Genomic DNA, 9,436 nt, shown 5'->3' on the forward strand with positions numbered 1-9,436 from the left:
CAGGTGCAGTGGTGTATGATTTTAATCCCAGCACTTGAGAGACAGAGGCAGGTGAATCTCTGTGAATTCAAGGCCAGCCTAGTCTACATAGAGAGTTCCAGGACAACCAGGACTACACAGAGAGACCTTGCCTCAAAATAAACAAACAAACCAATAAAAACACAAACGAACAAAAAATACCAAGAAAAACCGAACATATTTAAGGGGAAATAACTGATAGAACATTAGAATGATTTATGTGGTTCAAAACAGTAATAATTTAAAACTGTAAGTACTTAACATTTCTAACACTGTAAATTTTCACTGTTGGTAAGCACAAAAACAGAAAATACCATGGAAGTGTTGGAAATAACAACAGATTGTTAGCATCCAGCAATTCTACATGTGGATATGTATTCAAAGGAAGTGAAGTGTGGTTTCTAAGGAGACATCTGCACCCCCAAGCTCACTGCAGACTCTTTACAATAACCTGGACAGAAGCAACCCAACTCACAGGTTAGTGGAGTTGGTCTACAGTAAAGAAAAGATGGCTATAAATACAATGGGAAACTAGTCTTTGAAAGGAAATGCTTAGTGAAGTCACACAGAATACTAATTATATGGGACCACTGCAGGACTAATGTAAACTAGTTAAACACAGAATAGACCAGGAGATGGCAATTGTAGGGCTAGGGAAACCCAAGAAAAACCAGGCAAAGATTACCAAGTTTCAGGAGGCACCAAGACAGCTCAGCTGGTAAAGTGGCTCAATGCCAAGCCTGATAACCAAAGTCTGAGCTTCAGGACCCACGTGGTGGAAAGAGAGTGCCAACTCTGAAGGTTGTCCTCTGACCTCTACATATGCTCCATGGCAGGTGTACACACACTATACACACTAAATAAATAACTATAATAAGGTTTTAGTTAAAAAAATAATTTATAGAGATCTAACCATATAGCAAAGTGCCTTGAGTTAATACTATATTCTACACTAAAAATATGCTTAAAGGGGCTTTTGTTTTCTTGTTTGTTTGTTTTCTGAGACAGGGTTTCTCTGTATAGCTTTGGTGCCTGTCCTGGATCTCGCTCTGTAGCCCAGGCTGGCCTCGAACTCACAGAGATCTGGCTGCCTCTGCCTCCCCAGTGCTGGGATTAAAGGCGTGCGTCACCACCGCCCTAAAGGGGCTTTTGAACATAGCAGTGATTGAGCATTTGCCTAGCACACAGAAGACCCTGGGTTTAATCCTCAAGTCAGAAACAAAACAAAATAATGGGGCTGGGGAGATGGCTCTGAAGGCAAGAATATTTGCTATGCAAACCTCAAGAGCCAAGTTCAATCTCTGAAACCCACAGGAAGAAAAGGTGCCAGATACAGTGGTAGGCACCCCTATGAGCACTGTCATCCCAGCACTCCTGTGGACAGATGGGAGGCAGGTGCCTGCCTCAAAGTGGGAGAAGGAAACTGACCCCCAAAAGCCATCCCCTGACCTCCACATGTGCTCCACGACATGTGTGTATCCACACTCACTAGTACACTAAGTAAATCTTGGAAAATAAAGTGTTTTTTTTTTTTTTTTTTTTTTTTTTTTAATGCTAAGATAGATCTTGCAAATAATGAGGCAAGAGGAAACTTGCTGAGTTGAGGGGCAGGCAAGGCTGTGCGGCAGTCTCAGTGTCTATTCTCCAACCCCCTAGGCTGCGTATCTTAAGTATACACAGCTTTCTGTTTGTTGATTAGACTCCAGGCATGGTGGTGCATGCCTATAAACCCAGCAGAGGCAGGGGGATCTCTTGAGTTCAAGGATAGCCGATTTTACATAGAAAGTTCCAGAACAGCCAGGGCTACACAGAGAGATCTTGCCTCAAAAAACAAAACAAACAAAAACAAAAAACAATGGGGGAGGAATAGTTTAACACTACAAAAAATTACAATCAAGGAAACGACTTTTTTATATTCCTCCATGTGATCTAATGACCCTCTTTCTATGCATCTGCCTGGCAAGATCTGAGTTTTTAACTGCTTCTGCACTCTTCCTAACTCCAGAGAAAACAGCCATCCTATGGATGCGCCCTTAATGCTGTATTTCCCCCCAAACTTCTTATTGTGAAAAATTTCAAACTGCCAGAAACAGAACAATGGACATCTACGAGGTGCTCACTTAGACCGTCTGTTGTCATCACTGTCCAAACCCTGTTTGTTCTGATCAGAATCATCTGAAATTAACTGTGCCACACTATTCAATTACCTCTAGATAGTCACCATCCCATAATAAGAATTTCCTATGTAACAGTTAGCATGCTCCATTACCATTTCCACTAAAACTACTAATTCCCTAAAGTTACCTACTACTGGGTATGTGGTCAAATCTCTCGCCCCCCACCCCACCCACACACACCGTACACTTCTCACAAATCCAAGCGCTAACTACTGAACCTCACTGCTGGCTCTCATCTATTCAGTACAGAGCACCCCTAGTTTCACTGTCTTCTGACCTGCACTTCTATCTACTCCAAGCCTTGCTTTTTCCTGTTTCCTCCTTAAAAATCTGTGCCCTCTGGATTTGTAATAATCTCTGGTCCCCTCCCTTCAGAGGAGATGGCCTCACTTACTGTCTCTTCCTCAGGCCTCGGTTCCTCGTTAACCTGCTGAATCATATTCCTGCACCTGGCCAATTTGGCTCTCACTAGTCACCAGTGGTGTTCCTGGTGCCAAGTCCAAAGGCCGATCTCAGTGACAGCTTTTCTGACCTCTGCTACGCACTCGCCATTCCTGCTCGTTTTCCCCAAGTCCTCTCAACCTTGGCCTACACACCGGAAGTTAACACTCACTAGCTGGCCTTGACCTTCTCATTCCCTCCACTGCCTCAACCACGCCTACTAAGGATCCCCAAATCCTTTTCAGTTCACACTCTCTCTAGAGCCCAAGAGCCATCCACATATTTGCCCAAACTAAGCATTGTGGAAGGCGTCCGTCCATACTGAACTTGTCTTCCCTGTCAGCTCCCTCTCCCATCACATTCCCTTCTTAAATGTTTACTTGATTTTGTGTACATGCACACACATGGAGGACATGAGGTCAGGTCGGCCCTCCTACAGATGGGTCCCAGAGATCGAGCTCAGGTCATGAGACTTTAATCCCAACACTCAGGTAGCAGAGGCAGGAAGATCTCTGCAAGTCTGAGACTAGCTTCATCTACATAGGATTATAAAATGGAGATTTTGTCTAAAAGAAAGTGAGTAATTAAGAACAAAAAGAACATTTCTACTGTGGGCCATCCCAGAGACAGTCTGTCTGAATTCCCAGCCCTCTCTTCAGTATAACCTTTTTCTTGTTCGTAGCTTATTTTCTGAAGCCAAGTGGGTCAGGGTTAAAGACCCTTCAAGACGCCTGCCGCTCTTCTGAGGCACAATATGGTTGCTAAGGACACAAGAGCTGGAGCTAGGGAAAGCTGGATCTATCTAGCTTCTTCTACTTATTGACAAGCTCCTTAAATCTCACAATTTTTCATTTACAAAACAGGGATAATGAACCAGATGTGGGGTGCACATCTATAATTCTAGCACTCAGGAATTAGAGTCAGCTACAAAGCAAATTTGAGGTTAGCCCGGGTTACATGAGACCCTATCTCAAAAATGGGGGGGAGGCTAATTATAGCTACTCCAACTGAGGATTATACAATGGTATGTGTGAAATATTTGTTCCAATATCTAAGTAAACTCAATACTTAATGATCACTGTTATAAGATGAAGTCTAAACTACTTACCCCAGCCCTTTTTGATCTGGTCACCACCTACTTGGTCCCTCCCGTTCTCCAGTAACCCTTTCTCATCTCCTGTTTCACAGCTCTCTGCTTTTGTACACATAATTTCCTCTCCCTAACAAGCCTATCTTTCAGTGCTTTGTCTAGAAAGCTAACACACTAAGCTCTCAACCTGGAATTCATCATTTGAACCTCATACAACTGTGCTTCTTCCTACACTGTGAGCTCCTTGGGTAAGTGGAGGAAAATGCAGACTGCAGAGATGGCTCAGTGATCAAGCACACTTACTGATACTTCAGAGGACCTGGGTTTGGTTCTCAGCACCCACAGGACAACTCACAACTGCCTATGACTAACACACACACACACACACACACACACACACACACACACACACACACTCTCTCTCTCCAAAGAACCTGGCACCCTCTTCTGACCTCCAGCACACGTGTGGTGCACATACACACACTCAGAATCACACACACACAGGAATTAAAAAGTAATAACTTGGAGCTGGGGAGATAGCTCAGCAGTTAAGAGCACTGGCAGCCCTTCCAGAGGACCTGGGTTCAACTCCCAGCACCCACATGGCAGCTTACAACTGTCTGTAACTATAGTTTCAGAGGATCCAACATACTCATACAGATACACATGAAGGTCAAACACTAATGCACATAATAACAATAACTTTAAAAAGGGTTTTTTTTTAATGGAGAAACTAACAACACAAAAAACTAAGCCTAAATATGAAAATTCACTTCAGTTATGGAACCCGACAGAGGAACAAATTCACAGAAAGGATCCACTGAGCCCTGCTCCCGATCCTATCTCCTGGTGTGCTCACCCCACTTCCTTCTGAAATGCACCAGCCTGGTGAGGGCCAGTGAGCAACAGACTTGGAAGCCAGTACCTGGTGTGTTACAGAGTAGATGGGAGGGACAGGGACTCACACTGGGTTATAAAGCATGTCTCAAGGCAGAAAAGGCCGTTTCAATGCAGATAAACAGATAAATGGAGAAAATGCGGGCTGCCGAGATGGCTCAGCGATTATGAGTGACTGATTACTGCTGTTTCAGAGGACCCAGGTTAGGTTCTTTCTGGTACACAGTCAGTCTGCGACTACTCAGCAAAAGTGCAAGGCAGCAAAGGTGGACTTTTACACACACACACACACACACACACACACACACACACACAGACTCTGTATATGTATACATGGGGTCTTTAGGGTGGGGTTTCTTGTTTTTTTAAGATATGGTTTCATGTAGTCTAGGCTGGCCTTGAACTTCTGATTTTCCTGCCTCTATCTCCCAAGCCCTAGGATTAAAGGCATTCATTACCAAACCTGACTTAAGTATTTAATCCATTTTGTTTCCTTTCGGTACTGAGAACTGAACATAGTCTTGTGCATACTAATCCAGCACTTTACCCCATTCCTGCACGTTCTTAAGAGAGAAATTAAAATAACTTCAAGTTAACCAGATGAGAGAGACATGTCCATAAAAAGTTCTATGTGGGAACTACCAAATGAGCAATGAGAAGGACTAGAATACTAAGTATGCAGTGGTCTGCACTACCAAGTGCATGGTAACCCAACCTGTCAACACCTCTCACAAGGCACAGCCTGACAAATCACTTACTTCTAAAAGCAAAAAACATAAACTTTTTCACCTATAAACTTATCACAGTAGCCAGATGTGGCAGCACGGGCCTTTAATCCCTGTCTTGTGATGCAGAGGCAGGCCTGGTCTACGCAAGTGAGTTCCAGGCCACCCATGGAGGAAAAACTAAACAAAAACCAACCAACCAACCTATCAAAACAAACTGGCACCCTATGAGCGCTAAGTGTACTGAACTTGTATCAGAAAAATCATCCCCAAGAACTTATCAGATACACTAGACTGAGGCAAAGATCCAGCACCTTAACTTGGACCCCACGAAGAAGCCTGTAATGGCGGCAACAGCCCCTCTGACTGGTTATTTGAGTGTGTTCCCTAAGAACTGACAGAGACCTCCTAACTATCTCTACACACACACCCCTCCACTTGGATGTGGCCACCTCTCTGTCTGTCCTTCTGGACCGTCCTCCACTTTGCAGAAGCTCACCTCAATGGCAAGGTCTAGCTCGGGGCCTCCCTCAGCTCTGAGACCCTCACTCAGCTCTGAGACCCTCACGTCTTCTCTATACATCTGTAACATTCTCTTATGCCTCACCTAAGGCCCCTTTACCCCCGTGTAGTCACTCAATAACCCACACAGAGATATAATCAGCGTGGATGTGTAGTGTCACGTGAGCGTTAATACCCCCGCGATGAAGCCTGGAATAAAATAACCCATTTTTGGCAATGACCAGCTGTCAAGGGAAATCTGGAAGTCTTGGCAAAACTGCAGCCAACTGCAGTCTGCGGGTCTGCTCTTCCGATGAAAAGCCAAAGGCGTCCCTTCCTGTTTCTCACACAGCAAACTCACGACGCGTGGCCTGCAAAGCTAAGCCTTAACACGCGAGGAGACACCAGGCAGGGGATTTTCTCTACTGGCAGGCCCTTGCCAACAGTGCTTTGACTCGGGTCAGAACACCAAGACACGCTCCTTTCTGACACCCGGGACGCCGGGTTTATCCCCTGAAGTCCACATTAAACACAAACGACAAACTCCTCCCTAACCATCAGGGGACGGTGTCCGGGAAGGGGTCGGGGCTTCCGGACCAAGTCCGAGCAGGGTCCCCTCGGGAGAGCCTCGGACGGGAAACGTCCCGGGGAGTCTACCCCGAGGGAGCGGCCGGCCGCGGGGGGATGTTGACACTCAGCAGAACGCGGGAGGCTCCCGCCGAGGGCCGGGAGCGCAGGGGAAGGGCGGCGGCGGCGGCGAGGCGGGCGGCGCGAGGCAGTGGAGGCCGCCGAGGGCAGCCGGCCTCCCCCCTCCCGGCCTCGGGCCCCAGTCACTCACATGCGGGCCCGCGCCCTCTCGGGCTCCTCCCGCCTCGGGGACGCCAGTCGCCGGGCGAGGAGGAGGGGCCAACGACTTCCTGCTTCCGGCAGCGCGACCCGGAAGCGGCTCTCACGCCGCGAACACAAAGGGAAACCTCTCCTGCGCGCCCCCACGCTCCCAAACAGATCCCGCGGGGGCGCGCGGGGGGGGGGGGGGAACTCTCGCGGTATCTGGAAAGCGTGTGCTCCTGCGCCCCCTGGCGTCCACCTCGCGCTACTGCTCCTTTTCAGAACTAGACTTTTTTTTTTTTTTTTTTTTTGGCCCAGCCTCATCGGCTTAAATCACTTTGACTGGTTTGTGTCTATTACCCGCTGATTCTGTGGTAGGCATCACTAAGCGCTGCACTCTTACGAAACTGCTTCAACAATTCTGTTGTAACATAAACAGTCTCACAACACTTAACCTTGCAGCAGCCAAGCAAGTTTCTGAAGCTGGTTAACTACTGGAGATGTCTCTCACAGATAGGGAGTGGCAGTCAGCATTGGACGCCAGATTCCTCGGTCTGAATTGTCTGTCACGTTAGAACTTTAAAAAAAAAGATGTATTTTTACTCATTTATGTGCGTGTGTGTCTCCGTGTAGGTATGTGCATGGAGTGCATGTGCCCACCCTCAGAGGCCAGAGGCCCGGGATCCCCTGCAACTGGATTACAGACAGTTGTGAGCAGAATGATGTTGGTTCTGGGAACTCAAATCCTTTGGAAGAGCAGCGTCCAGGAGCTCTTAACAGCTGAGCCATCTCTCCAGCCCCTATGTCAGCGTTTAACTGATTTCTACACGGGACCTGCAGACAAAAACCTGGGCTAGTGAAGCAGGGTAAACCAGAGAAAGGAGCTGAAGACTCAGGGCCGTCAGGCCTCCCTCTGCACTCGCCGGCCTCCTGCCTCCCTCCGCCTCCACATAATAAATAGCAGTGGAGGAGATGCCTTCTAGATGAAAATGACTTCCACAATGTCACTTTAGGCCAAAACTTTTTACTCTTTTAATTAATAGTGAGCTGGACTACCTTCCCATGCTTGTACATGTGTCTAGAATGGTGAGGGGTAGGGGATAAAAATGGAGATGACTGGACCAGGCATCATCTGCCTGTCCGGTGCTAATGCAGGCCATCCATTGTCAAGTGTTAGCCCAGCTGGTCACCAAGGCTCAGGCTGTTATTCAGGTCTGCAAGCATCCCTGGAGGTGTTCTCTTCCGGGGTCAGAAGACATTGCAAAGCCAGAGCCATGTTTATAATGTAGTAACTAGGGCTTTAACCTCTTATAAAAAGAAGAACATATGGAGCCTAAATTCATCTATCTTGGCCTTGGAAGTTCTATAAGCCCCTTCTTCAGAACATCACCTAATGAGCATCCTGAGGAGGAGGCCAGCAGAGTTCCCACTACTTGGAGCTGCATTGAAGAGGAAAGGTCCCTTCCCCTAAGGGTATGAGCTTCCCAAAACAGTGCAGGCCAGAGCAGCAGCATCCTTAGACCAAAGGCTGGCAGAGAACTGAGAGCACCTTTAAGAATTTAGTGTCAGGAAGCCGGGTGGTTGTTGTTGGTGGTGGTGGCGGTGGCGGCGGCGGCGGCGGCGGCGGTGTTGGCAGCGGCAGTGCATGCCTTTAATCCCAGCACTCAGGAGGCAGAGGCAGGCTGATCTCTGTGAGTTCGAGGCCAGCCTGGTCTAGGGAGCGAGATCCAGGAAAGGCACAAAGCTATACAGAGAAACCCTGTCTCAAAAAACCAAAAAAAAAAAAAAAAAAAAGAAAAAAGAAAAGAAAAGATTTTTGGGGCTGGAGAGATGGCTCAGTGGTTAAGCGAACATCTCAGCACTCAGGGAGCAAAGGCAGGTGAATCTCTGAGTTCGAGGCCAGCCTGGTCTACAGAGCGAGTTCCAGGATAGCCAGGGCTACACATAGAAACCCATTTCTCAAAAACAAAACAAACAAACACCTCCAAAACAACAACAAAGGAACCAAGGTAACATGTAAGTCTTGTATAGCAAGGCAATCCAGCCAAGCAACGCTCAGGGACACTTACCCACAATGCTTCAGATGGCGCCAGGAATGAGCCCCCAAGATGTCATTGGTGAAAGTGACAGAGACATAGATTGACAATGTCACCTTCAACTGCCCAAATTGGTCCACTAACCTTTTAGAGATTTTGACTCAGCCAAACTCCAGGATTCATGACGTAGATACAGCAGAGATTTTCAGGCCTAACTAATTTAAAACAGAGTTGGAGATTTTTATAAAGATATTTTTAATGGCTTAAGCCATGAGGATTAAGGGAAAAAGAGAGGCACTTAGAAAGACAGACGTATCTAAGCACAGGAGGCTGTTACGTGTTTCCCGAGGGAGAGGAGCTGAAAGGCAGCCTAAGATAAGCCGTGCCCAGGAGGAGGCAGAAGAAGGGAATGAGGGAAGGAGGCTCCAGAGACAGAGGAAGAGACAAGAATGTCTACAGGGTAGCCTGCCCTCATGACCCCAAAACCTCTGGGGAAAAGCTCCCTGAAGGCCTACTGACGCAGGAGGAGTAACTAAGGCTCACCAGCAGCTCATCCAACCTCACAAACACACGGAAGGCTGACAGGTCGGTTCACTCAGTGCACGGGACAAAATGTGGGTCAGAAAGGACTGTGGCAGTATGGGGCTGAGCTGAGGGCCTGACCCAGCACTGGATTTTTAAGTCAACGTGGCTTGCCTTAATATAACTCAGTTGTAGAACACA

General features: G+C 47.3%; 1 protein-coding gene across 4 annotated transcripts in view; it reads right to left on the minus strand.

Moving 5' to 3' along the window:
* Window positions 1-6,891, minus strand: part of C18H6orf89 (chromosome 18 C6orf89 homolog) — a 32,262-nt gene extending 25,371 nt beyond the window's left edge. For 3 of the 4 annotated variants that reach the window (XM_036168177.1, XM_036168178.1, XM_036168179.1), the window contains exon 1: window positions 6,688-6,811. In XM_036168177.1, the coding sequence (XP_036024070.1) occupies window positions 6,688-6,689 (2 nt within the window). In that variant the 5' untranslated portion in view covers window positions 6,690-6,811. Of the gene's footprint in view, window positions 1-6,687 lie in introns of all 4 variants that reach the window. The other variant, XM_036168180.1, reaches the window with a different exon arrangement.
* Window positions 6,892-9,436: the final 2,545 nt, after the last annotated feature.

Source organism: Onychomys torridus, chromosome 18 (assembly GCF_903995425.1).
Source record: "Onychomys torridus chromosome 18, mOncTor1.1, whole genome shotgun sequence".
Classification (NCBI taxonomy): Eukaryota; Metazoa; Chordata; class Mammalia; order Rodentia; family Cricetidae; genus Onychomys; species Onychomys torridus.